General features: G+C 38.6%; 2 protein-coding genes across 2 annotated transcripts; one reads left to right on the top strand and one right to left on the bottom strand.

Moving 5' to 3' along the window:
• Window positions 1-122: 122 nt before the first annotated feature.
• Window positions 123-6525, top strand: LOC127662500 (transcriptional repressor protein YY1-like). The gene is made up of 5 exons (XM_052153699.1): window positions 123-2597; window positions 4149-4311; window positions 4802-4862; window positions 5070-5228; window positions 5409-6525. The coding sequence occupies exons 1-5, from the start codon at window positions 2099-2101 to the stop codon at window positions 5589-5591; spliced, it is 1065 nt and encodes a 354-aa protein (XP_052009659.1). The 5' UTR covers window positions 123-2098; the 3' UTR covers window positions 5592-6525.
• Window positions 6526-7082: 557 nt separating this feature from the next.
• On the bottom strand, window positions 7083-14578 carry LOC127662499 (tripeptidyl-peptidase 1). The gene is made up of 13 exons (XM_052153698.1): window positions 14487-14578; window positions 14107-14178; window positions 13778-13917; window positions 13541-13691; window positions 13133-13254; window positions 12155-12333; window positions 11837-12035; window positions 11123-11311; window positions 10900-10972; window positions 10653-10773; window positions 9152-9310; window positions 8900-9025; window positions 7083-8012 (listed from the first exon to the last, which is right to left on the bottom strand). Exons 1-13 carry the CDS (start codon window positions 14504-14506, stop codon window positions 7875-7877), a joined length of 1689 nt encoding a protein of 562 aa, XP_052009658.1. The 5' UTR covers window positions 14507-14578; the 3' UTR covers window positions 7083-7874.
• Window positions 14579-14964: the final 386 nt, after the last annotated feature.

The following is a 14964-nucleotide window of genomic DNA, read 5'->3' as shown; positions in this document are numbered from 1 at the left end:
TGGATTTATTTGGTTATTTATCTATTAACACAGTAGCAAACACAAAGTGACAATGTTATATACCAGATGAAGAATAAAGACTGTGCCTGTTAAAGAGACTGACAGTGTGAGGAGGCAGTCGGGGAATGTGGATCTAGTAAACGGCTTTATTAGAAAAAAGAAAGAAAAAAAAACTCAGGATGTAAAGAAAACCAAAACACTAGGAACCAAGCACAGAACATGAAAAATAAACATGCAAGAACTGACACAGGAAAACCAAGGGCTTAAATACAAAAGGGAATGAGGAACACCTGAGGAAACAATCAGGGAGAACCAATAAAAGGAATAAAACTAACAGGAACTAAATAATTTCAACATAAAAGTACAAAAAGACAACAGTGAATAAGACAGGAGCGGATTCCAGATGCTCCAAAAAAAAAAAAAAAAAAGTGAAACATGTGGCTCGGGGGGGCACGGAGAGCAGAGGAACATGGCAAGTTCAGGGAGCAGATCAGGTGGGCGGCAAGGAGACCAGAGCAGATCAGGCGGGCGGCCGGGAGTCCAAGGGGACCAGAGCAGATCAGGCGGGCGGCCGGGAGTCCAAGGGGACCAGAGCTGATCAGGCAGGCGGGCGGGAGTCCAAGGGGACCAGAGCTGATCAGGCGGGCGGCCGGGAGTCCAAGGGGACCAGGGAATATCCGGGGGACGGCCGGGAGACCAAGGGCGGAACCGGGGGATGGCTGGGAGACCAAGGGGACCAGAGCAGACCAGATGGCGGCCGGGAAACCAAGGGGACCAGAGTTGATCAGGCGGACGGCCAGGACACCAGACCTGATCAGGCGGATGGCCAGGAGACCAAGGGGACCAGAGCTGATCAGGTAGACGGCCACAGGACGGGAACTGGGTCAGGGGGCCTGGGAGGCGGCCACAGGACGGGGACTGGGTAAGGGGGCCTGGGAGGCGGCCACAGGACGGGGAAAAAGGCGGAGCCATGGAAGTCTCTGGGGGCAGAAACTGGGGAGCAGAAGCCCTTCTCCTCTGGATGATTGACGTTTGCAATGTTGGCTCTGGGACGGACGAGGCTGGCAATGCTGGCTCTGGGATGGACGAGACTTCTGGCTCGTTGGCCGTGGCAAGAACTGACCAAGGAAACAGGGACACCAAGGGCTAAAATACACAAGGGAATAAACAAGGGAACGAGGAACACCCGGGGAAACAATAAGGGAATGAGAAATAATCAGGGACAACCAATCAAGGAATAAAACTACAAACGACTACAAAATTAACAGGAAACAGGAACTAAACAAGAATTTCAACATAAAAGTACAAAAACAAAAGACAACAGGGAATATGACAGACAGTTTTCACAGCTTTCCTAGAGGAAAGCAATTCAATTTATATACGATAATTATACACATTTTAAAACACTAAAATTAAAACAATGCTTGCTTTTATTACATTTACATAAAATATAAATAAACATAAATGTGCATACATAGTTTACATATTAAGTAAGAGTACACATGTATGTATCAATGTGCAAAACAAAATTAATCAAATTTATTGATTATATAAAACTTATCAAACACTTGTTTCTCATAATTTATAAAACCAATTTTATTTTAATTATTCAATGCTTCAAGAACGTATTTGTGCATAGTCACATTAATAACATCACAAAAATTGTAATTCCCTTATGTCTACATATTTCCAGTGCTCCCCCAAAAGGTTAACGTGATTCGATGTCACAAAATTAGAGAAATTTGGTTAACAGAGAGACCATATTTATTTTTCGTTTTTCCCCCCAGTTCAGTTACAGTAATTCCTACTTCTTCAAATTTCAAAATATCATATTAAAAATAAAATATCACATCACAAATTATTTTTAAAAAATTACAAATTTTCTGTGAACACCAAGAATTCCATCCATCAAACGGAATGAAGGCAAATGAGCAATCAGATATCGCGAGATTCCGCGAGTCTGCTCCACAGGCAATCCGTGAACGGGAGTCAGTCAGTGTAGGACGGAGTTATGCCTGTTTGTTAGTGCAGAAGGTGGGGGAGTGTGGGTCGTTGACTTGACACAGGGGTTGCTTGAATTTAGTTCGGGAGAGCGAGAATGGCGTCAGGCGAAACACTGTATATTGAGACGGACGGCTCTGAGATGCCGGCCGAGATAGTGGAGCTGCATGAAATCGAAGTTGAGACCATTGAGACTACAGTGGTCGGAGACGACGACGAGCACCAGCCGATGATCGCTCTGCAGCCTCTGGTTTCAGACGATCCTAACCATGTAAACCATCAGGAGGTGATTTTGGTGCAAACTCGAGAGGAGGTCGTGGGCTGCGATGATTCAGACCTCCATGCGGACGACAGTTTCGAGGACCAAATCCTCATTCCCGTGCCAGTGGCAAAGGAGGAATATATCGAGCAGACTTTGGTGACAGTGTCTGGCAAGAATCAGTCGGGTCGGATGAAGAAAGGGGGAGGCAGCGGGAAAAGAATGGTAAAAAAAAGCTTCTTAAACTCTGCCGAGGCGAGCGGACGCAAATGGGAACAGAAGCAAGTGCAGATAAAAACACTGGAGGGGGAGTTTTCCGTCACTATGTGGGCATCGGGTAAGTTTTGACAGTGTGTGATGATTCCGATCAAGTGCTTTGTTCTCGTGCACTCAAACAAGGCCTCGTGCAGGCCTTCTTGCTGTCGATCGTACATAAAGCTGCCAGATCGACCGGTGCCAAAAACGATTTTCGGGCCATTAAACCACTTAGGACGGTGTTGCCCGGTCTAAATGTTTTTGTTTTGATGGGAAGCCATGTTTTAAGTGTGGATGGGCGCCGCCATATTCCTCCAGACCATTATGGCGGCGGCCCGAAACATGGCGGTTGTGTGAGCGGGGAAAGATGGCGGCGGGAGCGGAGAGAGGCGCTGTGAGTCCGCCGCGCTGCTACTGCAGGCCGCAATGGCGCAGATCCGTTTGAAGAAGGGGAGGGACCGCAGCAGAGTCACACGATCTGTGTGTTTGCAAACTCGAGCGGTTTTACAGCGCTTCCCTAAAATGTTTCCGTGCATTTAAACATCTACCAACTGTGAAGTTTAGAAACTTCAATTGTTTGTGTGTTATCGGGCGATAACGCTCCGTCAGTTTTATGTGTCAGGGTTCCCACAGTCATGGAACACCTGTAAATACCATGGGATTGTGATTTCCATGGCGGGAAAAGTCATTAAAATTGATAAAATCAACAAATTATCAAAATATGTTAAGCTATATATATTTTCTAGTTATATTCGGCTCTAAACTATTTATATCACGGAAATCCATGGGGTTTTGGCAATCAAAAGGACTAGAAATGTATATTGTGGTTTATAAATGTTCCAATTTAAACTCAATTTGAAGATATTTAATTGTCTAAAAAATTATAATTTGTGAGTGAAATCTCTACAAAGATGGTAGCACTTTTATAATGTTACATTTGTTAACATTAATAAATGCATTCGTGTCATGAACAATATTTCTTATCTTTATTTATGTTAGTGTTGCCACAAAAATGATGGCGAAAATCAAAGTCATGGGTGGAAAAAGTTAATTTGTCAAAAGGTGTGGGAACTCTGACATAAATGCACATTTAATTTGTTTTATTGATTTAAAAAACTGTTGTATCTAAATAGTGTTTCCACTGTGAGCTTAAAATAGTTCAAATACTTTGCTACTATTAATAAATTAAAATGCTTATGTGAGGGAGCGCCAATATTGTTTTTCTACCAAGATGTCTGATGCAGTGAATATTGACTGATCATAACTTTTTTTGAAAGATGCATTGCCTCTAGGAATGTCTCTAAACATTGATGGTAAAATATCTACATACATTTTAATTTCTTTATAGTAAAAATAGTTTTATTTTAAAATAAATGCTACCTTTGTTTGCTTTTTCAAATAATACAGAATTATGATATATTATTGCCTACATTAATTTGGTTACCCTACCTAAGTTAATGATTTGTTGTTGAAATGATTGTTTTTTTGTAATGCCACACATGCATTAATTTTTTGGTTGCTGTATTTGTCCCTTGAGTCATTTACATTTTCATGAGGCAGTGTGATTAGATTATGCGTTACAAGTATTTAAACTCTATTGTGCCTGTTGAACATCTCATCTTGTTTTGAACAGATGATAAGAAGGATGTTGATCATGAGACTGTGGTGGAAGAGCAGATTATTGGAGAAAACTCCCCTCCAGACTACTCTGAGTACATGACAGGAAAGAAACTGCCACCTGGTGGTATACCTGGCATTGACCTGTCAGATCCCAAACAGCTGGCAGAGTTTGCAAGGTGGGTATTCAGCCAGTTGCATGCAACTTTGTTATAGTATTTATTGTTAAGTGCTGTGGCTTAGAGTTTCACATGAGGACTTACACATGGGAGATATTTGCATTTTAAAACTTGTTGCAGCTTGTGGCAGTTGCGTGTGCTTATGCAGTGATTGTGTTGGCATAATCTTACTTTGCATGTGTATTATTTGGATATGTCTAGAAAACACAGGTATGAGCGAAATATAAACTATTACGACGTTTCATTTCTAGAACTGGTCAATATTATATATTTTGGTTTGGTATAATTGAAATTTGTCAAATCTCTCACAGTTTTGTTTGGCTTGTTTACAGGAACAAAAAGTCATATTATAGTTTTGTTGTCAAAAGCATCTAACTAGCTTTCATTTTTTATTTGCTCTATGTATTTGGAAACATGCACTTATTGGCAAAAACTGTTATTGAAAAAGCATTAATATAACTTGAAATTTTGACCTTTTTCCACAATACAGAATGAAGCCACGGAAAATAAAGGAGGATGACTCTCCAAGGACAATAGCATGTCCCCACAAAGTGAGTGCCTGGTTTTTATGTTCAAGATAAGCATTGAATGTTTTTTTGCTTACACTGTGCTTTTATAGTAATTGAAATGAGAAAAAACTCCTGTACATCTCAAAAAAAAGTGAGGTTGTCATTTTAGATATGATCACTTTGTGCATCACCATCAAGATGATGTTAGTTTACTGTTGGATTTCAATTATTGATCATCTTGTCTTTTAGGGTTGCACAAAAATGTTTCGAGATAACTCTGCAATGAGAAAGCACTTGCACACCCACGGGCCACGGGTGCATGTCTGCGCTGAATGTGGGAAGGCTTTTGTGGAAAGTTCCAAGCTAAAACGACATCAACTGGTCCATACTGGTGAAAAGCCTTTCCAGGTAAGATTCATTTCACGGCTTTGTTTTAAAAAATCTGAGTAATACTGTTCAGAATAGCACAACTGAACAAAAATGTATTGTTGCATATAAATCTTTTAGTTGCATTGAAGTACTCAGTATTCATAAATATTTTTTCATTCATAATGTCCTAATGTGACAATTTATTCCCACCCCCCACAGTGTACATTCGAGGGTTGCGGTAAACGATTCTCATTGGACTTTAACTTGCGCACACACGTGCGGATTCACACCGGTGACAGACCTTATGTTTGCCCCTTCGATGGTTGCAACAAGAAATTCGCTCAGTCCACCAACCTGAAGTCTCATATTTTGACACACGCAAAAGCTAAAAACAATCAGTGAGGTTGCTCATTGTGCAATGATCCCTAAAGACTCCTTCCTGTGCCCCCACTTTTTATGTTGTTTCTAGATACCCCTCCCCCAGAGAATCTCCGTGCACATTTTGATGGGAATTCAAATGTGAATGAGGACCAAACACCAAACTATCCCGTCAACTTGAATTAAATGCAAAACTTCCCAGTTATGAGAGTTTCTTCTTTTGAAGATGTGAGTGTTATTGTGGACTGTCATTCACATTCAAGATGCTCATTCTCCTGAGCCCAAAGAAGCTAAATTTTCGGTCTGTGTGTCTATTTCTACAGTTTGTAAAGACTGCTTTTTAGATGTCTTCAAAGTGTGCATATTGTACACTTTTTAGAGTGTAGAGCTGTTGTTTGTTTGTTTGTGTGTGTGCGCGCGTGCGTGCCTGTTGTCCCTGAGACTTAAAACCTGTGAATGATTTCTTCAAGGAGAATGAGATGCCGTTCAGCTTTTTTTTCAGTGTAAATAGAGCTTTTCTGTGTGAGAGGTATCCTGTGCAGGTATCTCATTTTGTATACCTGTCCTGTACAAATGTTTTGAAATCATGTAGATAGAGATGTTGATTAGATTGTGTATAACCCAATTAAAACAGTTTTATCCAGCTTCAGGAAATACTATTGCATACACATGCCTTCTTTTGTAACACAATAATAATCTACTCCGTATGTGAAAAGACAGTTTTCCTTTAAATCCTCTAATTTATTTAATATGGAATAAAGCTAAACTTCCCTGTACAGTCTGTCAGCTGAAGTGTCCTCTTATATTTGTTTTTTTTAAAGACAAGAATTTGCTTTCACATTTCACAAACTGTTTTTTGGCCACCTGAATGTCACAATGGTCTGATAAATGAAACACTGAGTCACCATATTACCTGTAGATAAAGGTAACACAGAAGTGAACATGAAATGGAATAAATATGTATTTCTGGAATAATTCCAACATGAAAGGGTCAAAATGGACAATACATTATCACCCACTGCTTAAATTAGTCTGCTTGAGTTACATAAGGAATAGAAATGTATCCAAACCTTCCAAATCCAAGATACAAAGTAAAATTATATTTTTTATTTACATAAGCAGTAATGTGATCATTTCCTCAATATTTGTGTGCTGATTTATTGATAACATTTACATTTTTCTAATTCAATTACAGAAGACAGTTTTGTAAACCGTAGATTCATTTGAATTCAGTTTTGTTTCCTATTTGTCTCTAAATGACCCTGCACCTACACACTGATTGAAATCTGATTCAAGGAATTATGTTTTCACCCCAACTATTTGCTATTGCCCATATTAAGCTAACTCAACCAATTACAATTTCTTCTAAAAAAAAACATATATATATATATATATATATAGGTGAGATGGACATTTCTGTCACCAGGAGTACAACACAAAGGTAGCATTTAGTTTAAAATTAAACTTTATTTTTACTACAAAGAAATTAAACATTGATTGTAAAACTATCTACATACATTTTAGAGACAATCCTAGAGGCAATGCATCTTTCAAAAAACAAGTATGATCAGTCAATATTCACTGCATCAGACATCTTAGTAGAAAAACAATATTGGAGCTCCCTCACAGCAAAGTCCATTCAATATTTAATTCCCTGAGGATCTCAACATTAAATCTGCTAAATCAACTAAATTAAATCCACACACACACACACAAAAGACCATTGGTGGAGGCAGCTCTATTAAGTATGTTCAATAATTCATGGCTTCATTACATGCAAAAATTTAACCTTGAAATGTCTACTTTATTATAAAATAATGTTTTACTTGCTTTAAGGAGCAGAAAGCCATATAGAGTATTCCCTGATCATCCATAATAAGGGAATATTGCACATCAGAGCATTGATCAGTTCAGTTTCTTAAAATATGAAATCCAAAACTATAAGTACAGATAAGATTCAAGGATATTTGCCTGAATTTGTCATGATATGTTTAAAATAGGAGGCTCTTTAACAGTAGATTCGTGGTCTATACCTGGAAATCAACCGCACCTGAAAGACCAAAAGTGATATGACCTGTTTGTCAAGGAAAGGACTGTGGGCGGGTTAATCAACCATCGTAAAGGTTTAGTTTACATTGAAAGAACTTGTTTGTTGAGAAAACATTCTTGATAATTCAAAGCGGCCTATGGAATCTTGATATGATTGTATGTAGATGCTTTTGCAAAGTAATGAATAAGCAATAACTGCAAAATTTGTTCCATAAAGTAAATCTGTGTGAAAAGGGTGGAACTTTCCTTAACAGTGGCTCAATCCATGAGAGCTGCAAGAAGAACAGGGTAGTTGGGTGTTCCCCATCCCGTCACTGGATCCCACGAGGATGCAGCACAGAAACCCTTCCCTTCCACTTTATCATCCATACAACTCAGATGGCACCCTTCTGTTACCTAATGACAGGGGGAGAAAACAGCAGGTAAATCAACAATTCATTAGGTGGATACAATTACTACAGCAGGGGAACTCAACCTTTCCACTTTCACTTCTAATTATTTCTGCACTGCATTCTATGTGTTGCCACAAGGGGGGCAACAGCAAGTAACCTTCAACAGTTTGAACATTGACAAAATAGAACTGTTCAAGTTATAGGCCAAAAACCCAGAAGAGAATTTGCATTTTCAAGCCATGGGTTCCCTCAGGATTTTCCTATGGATATTTATAATGGCAGTTTTAGATTAAAATAGAGTAAAATAAAGTTTGTAGTAAACATTTAAGATACTTGGGACATTTTTTTCAACAACACAAATCTCACACACAGTCATTCCCCAAAGTGAATTTTGAATCTGCAGTGTTACTTTAAAAGTATATTGCTGAAAAGTTGCTAGAAAAGAACTACTACGGTTTTCAGTCTAGTCAGGAACATTCACTCAAACGCTTTTGTATTAGTATTCCTTGTCTTGCAACTCGTTAGCATCATACGGTTTTCATAAAGCACGGCTGCTTCAAAATGTACATTTGAAGTATGACTGTCTGTAATTTATCTTTTAGAACAAAACGTCCAAGTATCTTCAAAAAATGTTCCCACAAACCTTATTTTACTCATAAATAATGGAAAAACCCAAAGGAAATTCAAGAGGGAAACCATGGCAAACTAGCTTTCCAGGTTTGCCCACAAATTGACGTCATGGCTGGACCGTTCTATTAAGGTTAGTTAAACCTAACTACCTGAATACATACGCATCCAGATTAATTAGATTAATTTTAAGGAACTGCCCCCTTGAGTACTGAGGTTTGGTACCACCAGTAACACAAGAATGAACTAATGTAGAATACTTACATCATAAAGACCTTTGCCTTGCAGTTTGTAAAGACGTGGGTTGAGGAATCCTAAAGCTGGAAGGCCCTTGAGGAAGCGCTGGTCATTTATAAGAGAAAGAATTCCTCCTACTACTGGAGTTGAAGCCTTTGATAAAGAGACAGATTATAAAATTGTAATCCATCATAATAAATATGAGTGCAACTTGTAACATGAAAACTAATGAAACATGTGCACAAACCAAAACCCTTTCTCTTCATATCATTTACTAACCGAAGTTCCAGAGACCCATGGTACGGGCACACGGTTACTGACAACCCAGTAATTGTCAGAGAGTGCTGCTAGGTCTGGGTAAGCTCTTCCAGTGCTGTTGAAATATGTCTGTGGAGGTAGGGGCTGAAAACTCTTCAGGTAGGTACCAACAGCACCAACCTACAGAAAACAACCACATAAAAAAGCACCATCGGTCTTAAATTAATAGTTCGCCCAACAATGAACATTCTCTCATAATTTACTCATCATCCTGGCATACCAGATATGTTTTACTTTCTTTCTTCGGCAGAACACAAAGATTTTTAAAGAAAATTTCAGCTCTGTAGGGCCTAACAATGGAAGTGAATAGGTGCCAAAATCCATGTGTTCAGACACGAAATGATAGGTGTGGTTGAGAAACAGATACATTTTGAAGTCATTTTTATCATAAATACTTCTCTCTGACTAGTAGGGGGCGATATGCATTAAGGATGCGAATCACCAAAAACAGAAGAAGAAGTGAAACTGAAGTGGAGATTGACTGGGCAGGGAAGAGAATTTATAATGAATAACAGACTTAAAAATGTATCTGTTTCTTACCACTTGAGTCATCTGGAATACTTTTATTTGCCTTTATGTGGATTTGTTGAGCTTAAAAATTTTGGCACCCATTCACTTGCATTGTATGGACCAACAAAGCTAAGAAATTATTCTAAAAATCTTAATTTAAGTTCAGAAGATACTATTCTTTAAGACAAATAAACAGACAGACCAGATTTTGAATATCCATCTCTATCCAAAGTAAAAACCCATAAGGAACCTACATCTTGAAACACACTGCACGTCTAGTGTGTTTGGTTCCTGAATAAATGAATCTCATAAGCAAGTTCTTTTGAATTTACAGCACAAATCATCCAACACCTCAGGTGTAGTCCGATACCCAAACAACTGCGCAGACTCTTTTAATGAATCAAAAACACTTAAGCCTAAACATCAGTCAGAGTGGATACGGATCAGTCTTTTACTTGCAAGCAAGTTAACTCGAAATTAACTATTGAAGTCTCAAAAGCATGAAGTACAACATTAGGATACATAAAACAGTATACACTGTTTCTGGAAAACGTTACTGTAATATAAATGTCAGACCAGTAAGACTTCAATCAGGCAGTGCAGTTACTGCTTGTTCATGTGACAAAGTGTATTTAAAGATACACACATGTTTTGTAATCAGTGGAAGTTAATAAAAAATGAGTTAAAAATGTTATCACATTTCATGTTTGTTTAGATTTTAAATTAAATATATAGTTAGGATCAATTAATGGATTGTATGTTTGCCTCAAAGTCTGCCAACATGCCTTCTAAACATTTTTATTCAATTTATTTATGATTTCTTATATCTGCTCTGTAGAAAACTGATGATTTGACAGTATTTAAAAAAAAATAATTATATTACTTATTTCCAAATAATTGTTCTTCAAAAGTACTGAAACTGCACTCTATGGCTACAGAACACATGCTTTACCTGGTAATCTGGCATTGGAAACACGTTACTGAAGCCACCCCCACTGATGTAATCGGTGACCTCATACGAAAGCTTGAAGGGGTTCTTGAAAGAAGTCCCGCCCACGGTGGTCACATAGGGACTTGCATAAAGACAGTATAACAGTAATTTACAAATGATCAACTGTATTTGACATCAACAGTAATAGAAAATAAGTAACAATATCCTGAGATTCAATAATACAAATTAGTTAGAGAACAGTGCCTACCTGGATGCAGGAAAACTTGGCCTAAAGGTATTTCTTTCTTTGGTCAAGTGTCTACAGCCCGCTCCACTATCACCTATAGAACAAGAGATCCATGTGAGATCTTACATCAAGGAAGCATCTACCAATAACTTGTCAACACATTCATAATATATTAAAGCATATGAATATATGAAAAGCTGTACGATAAAAAAAGCAAACTGCTAGGTTGATTTAGTTGTCTAACCAGAAGCAAAAAGCATGGAGATCCCTCTGAGGCCAGCCTTCATGAACTCAACATTGATGCGGTCCATATAGGCAGCAGAAAGGCTGTCCTCATCATCTCCATAGCTGATGGAGTGCACCCAAGGCACGGCAGACATGTTGCTGAGGAGCAGCATCCATTGAAGGAATGGCTCCTGGGTCTCATGACGGCCTATAACAGAGATCAAAACGAATTTTGTCATGTTTACAATTCACAAACAACAATAATTCTTTCAGAAACAGACCACTTTGATCAGACTTTATGATGCACTGAAATTAATAAATTTACTTGTAGATATATTAAAATATTAATCTTATTCTTATCCTAAACATTAAAGGGATAATGACACGAGGAATAAAAATGTACTTGATCTTTTAACATATGAGAGGTCATTGTACTATAAAACATGCTTTAAGTTCCAGAAATCAAAACTTCCTCCTCACTGCAAACAGAGCATTTGTTGGGGCCTGGGTAGCTCAGAGAGTAAAAGCGCTGACTGCCACCTCTGGAGTTGCTCCAGACAGGTCTCCTAAGCAACCAAATTGGCCCCGTTGCTAGGGAGGGTAGAGTCACATGGTGTAACCTCCTCGTGGTCGCTATAATGTGGTTCGCTCTCGGTGGGACATGTGGTGAGTTGCACGTGGATGCCACGGAGAATTCATTCAGTTAATCTATTTTATGTCCGTTATCACATACCTGGATTGGTGAAGACCCATGTAGAAATGTTTGAACCACTGGTCATGATGTATTCCACATCCAGACTGGCTTCAATGCCAGCTTTACCACCTCCCTGAGTGCCCACGACTCGCTCGACGGCTGACATGTGTGTAAATCCTCCAGCAAACAGACTCATGAACTCAGACAAGTCTGCAGGGTGGTAGTACTGCTCTAAGAACTAATCAGCATAGTCTAAAGTTAGTGGAGAAATTTGGCACCACCATACAGTACATTCCAGAATTCTGTTTGGATTATGAAATTAATGGTTTTGCCCTAAAATAAATATGAGGGGTATACCTGTGCCACTGCCTGACTATTGTTTGCGGAAGTGCCCACATCTTTTGCTGTAAGGTTATAGCGACTCCTGATGACTGAGGGGGTGACACCCAAGTGATAACCTATTCCTGATAGTCTTGCTCCTTCCCAGCCTTTACTGATATCCCGTCCTTGTGGTGGAAAACGGTGAACACCACCCACTAAAAAGACAAAAAACCTAAATTGACTACACAAACAGATTCAAGAGCCATCTGTTTCCATCAGGGACATTTTACACTATGCTTGCTTATTATGATATGAATTTGCAAGTGAGGAAAAAAATACTTGAAGTATCCTAGAGCAAAGCTGAATGCATATCATTTTTAAGGAATACTTCACCCAAAAATGAAAATTCTCGCATCATAACAAACCGCCATGCTATCCCAGATGTGTATGACTTTCTTTCCTCTGAACACAAATGAAAATATCTCAGCTTTTAGGTCCATTCAATGCAAGTGAATGATGGCCAGAACTATGAAGCTCCAAAAAGTACATAAAGGCAGCTTTAACCACTGCCTTTAAAATCCGTGGTTAAATCCATGTCTTCTGAAGCGATATGAAAGGTGTGGGTGAGGAAAATATTCAATATTTATTATCCTCTTTTACCATATATTATTCTCCCTGCCTAGTAGGTGACGATATGCATGAAGAATGCAAACCACCAAAGCAGAATAATGTGAAAGTGGAGATTTATAGTAAAAAAGGACTCAAATACTGATCTGTTTCTCATTCACACATCACAACACTTCTGAAAACATGGTTTAAACCACTGGAGTTTGGATTATTTTTATGCAGCCTTTTTATATTCTTTATTTGTGTTCTGCTAAGGAAAGAACATCTGGGATAGCATAAGGGTGAGTAAATGATGAGAGGCATTTTCTCATTTTTGGATTAACTATCTCTTTAAACATGGGATGAACATTTCTGAAGAGACAATGGTGTGAAGCGGAGTCTGCTCACCAAAGTCTAGGTGCTGATAGACATCTTTATGAACAGAGTATAGAGATGTTGACCTCAACAGACTCTTTCCATCTCTCCTGTAGCGGTGAAATTTAGTGCCAGGGAGTAATGTTTCTGCCACTCTGAGAAAACAGATAGAAAAGGAAACAGATCATAAAATTAATAAACATTCATATTTACTCATATCAAGTTTTCCCCTTACCAATCAAAACTAATATTAAGCTAATAATACTTTTTAATGTTGTGCATATACTATGGTATGAGTAAAAACTACTACTTTTTTATTTTTTTTACCCATTTTATCAAAAAACAAAATAAGGACAACAAAAAAGGCATTTTCAGAACTCATCAAATTCTTGTGGTCCATGCAATGGATACTGTGGCAAAGTTCACTCAAATTATCCTTACTGAGCAGTCATGACACACTGAAGAAAGTCCCGAGTTATGACCGTGTGACATTTTTTGACCCCATTACTCTGAAGCCAGTTTTGCACGACTTTCTCAGTCAGCTGAGATGGCTGCACAATAGCTGCGATTTCTTCCAAGCTCAGAAACTTCCCTAAAATAGAAGGAAGAGAGAATGACCACTAAGCGGGGTATTTTTAATTTCATTGTTAGGATCAGGACAAATGAGAGGCTCTTTACCATATTGTTGTGAATCTGGGTCTGACACTTGTTTCAGTAACTCTTTTAACTGATCCACATTCTGCTGCTTCAGTGCAAACGTGAGCTCCACTTCCTCCAACGGTCTAACTCGTTCAATAAGAATCCAGTCCTCAGGCACACTAAAACAAGGAATTACACAGTTAAAGGCCTGTTTTGTGCATAAAACAACATGGTGAAATTACTCCTGGGGTATAAATTCATACTGGCCACTTATTAAAGGCAGATCTCAAAATGGCTGCCAGTTCATCAAATACAAATTCATAGTTTGAAATCAATTATTATTAAACAGTGTCATGCAGGTGTCTTACGAAGCATCTTGATCAGCCTCAAGCAGCTCTCCATTGACGAGCCAAATTAAGCTCAGGACAACAACAGCAAGCCTGTAAAACAGAACAATGTCACTTTAAGAAATTCATTTTATGGCACAAGCTTTATTATAGCAATAAGTAACCGTAACTGCATATTGTCTTTTTAACAGTAAACCGTCAAGAAAAATATGTTACAATAGTGAACCTACAGTGAACATAATAATAATCCACAGCTCAGTCATCACGTGAATTGTTTTGTCCCAACATCTGACCTCGTGCGGTGTAAAGCAGTTTGTGAGGTTTACTAATATAGTTTCTGACAATATAATGATTGAATTATTACTAGTGCAAGATACATCTAGGCAAAATACACTACTTACCGCATTGTTTTCACATTCATGTAACTTAATATCCGAAAAACACAACACACCACCAATGTCAGAATGAGGTCTAAACGCTTCAATCATGTGACAGTCACATGAGCATCAGCTGATCATGCATAACGATTGAGGAAGTACATTTGCAAGGGGTGTCTGCAAAATACGAAAGCTTTTTAGACCCCAAAAGCACTCAGTTATCATAAGGATGCTATATACTACATATATGAAGCGCTAAATTATTTTATTCTCCGACTTCCAAAGACATACGATAATAACGGTTCCCCGAAATGCATTATTATAATCGAACTGTGTTATTTGCAAATGCTATAACAACTTATTTTATTTAAGCCCAGATGGACTCACGGTCGGCGTACAACTGGGCTAAAGGCCCCCCGGGGTAGGGTTGCCACCCGTCCCGTAAAATACGGGATCGTCCCGTATTTAAAGATAAAATGTTCGGGACGCGATTTGTCCAGTA

Source organism: Xyrauchen texanus, chromosome 22 (assembly GCF_025860055.1).
Source record: "Xyrauchen texanus isolate HMW12.3.18 chromosome 22, RBS_HiC_50CHRs, whole genome shotgun sequence".
NCBI lineage: Eukaryota > Metazoa > Chordata > Actinopteri > Cypriniformes > Catostomidae > Xyrauchen > Xyrauchen texanus.
The sequence above is the reverse complement of the archived record's forward strand: the minus strand, read 5'-3'. Positions and strand labels throughout refer to the sequence as shown.

What these genes read in the sequence shown, in the direction of transcription:
- LOC127662500 (XM_052153699.1), top strand. Translation starts at nt 2,099, where the DNA reads ATGGCGTCAGGCGAAACACTGTATATTGAGACGGACGGCTCTGAGATG. An exon ending in CGTCACTATGTGGGCATCGG is followed by an intron (nt 2,598 to 4,148) that starts GTAAGTTTTGAC and finishes TGTTTTGAACAG; the next exon opens with ATGATAAGAAGGATGTTGAT. An exon ending in CTGGTGAAAAGCCTTTCCAG is followed by an intron (nt 5,229 to 5,408) that starts GTAAGATTCATT and finishes CACCCCCCACAG; the next exon opens with TGTACATTCGAGGGTTGCGG.
- LOC127662499 (XM_052153698.1), bottom strand. Translation starts at nt 14,506, where the DNA reads ATGAATGTGAAAACAATGCG. An exon ending in ATGAATGTGAAAACAATGCG is followed by an intron (nt 14,179 to 14,486) that starts GTAAGTAGTGTA and finishes TCTGTTTTACAG; the next exon opens with GCTTGCTGTTGTTGTCCTGA. An exon ending in GAGGCTGATCAAGATGCTTC is followed by an intron (nt 13,918 to 14,106) that starts GTAAGACACCTG and finishes TCCTTGTTTTAG; the next exon opens with TGTGCCTGAGGACTGGATTC.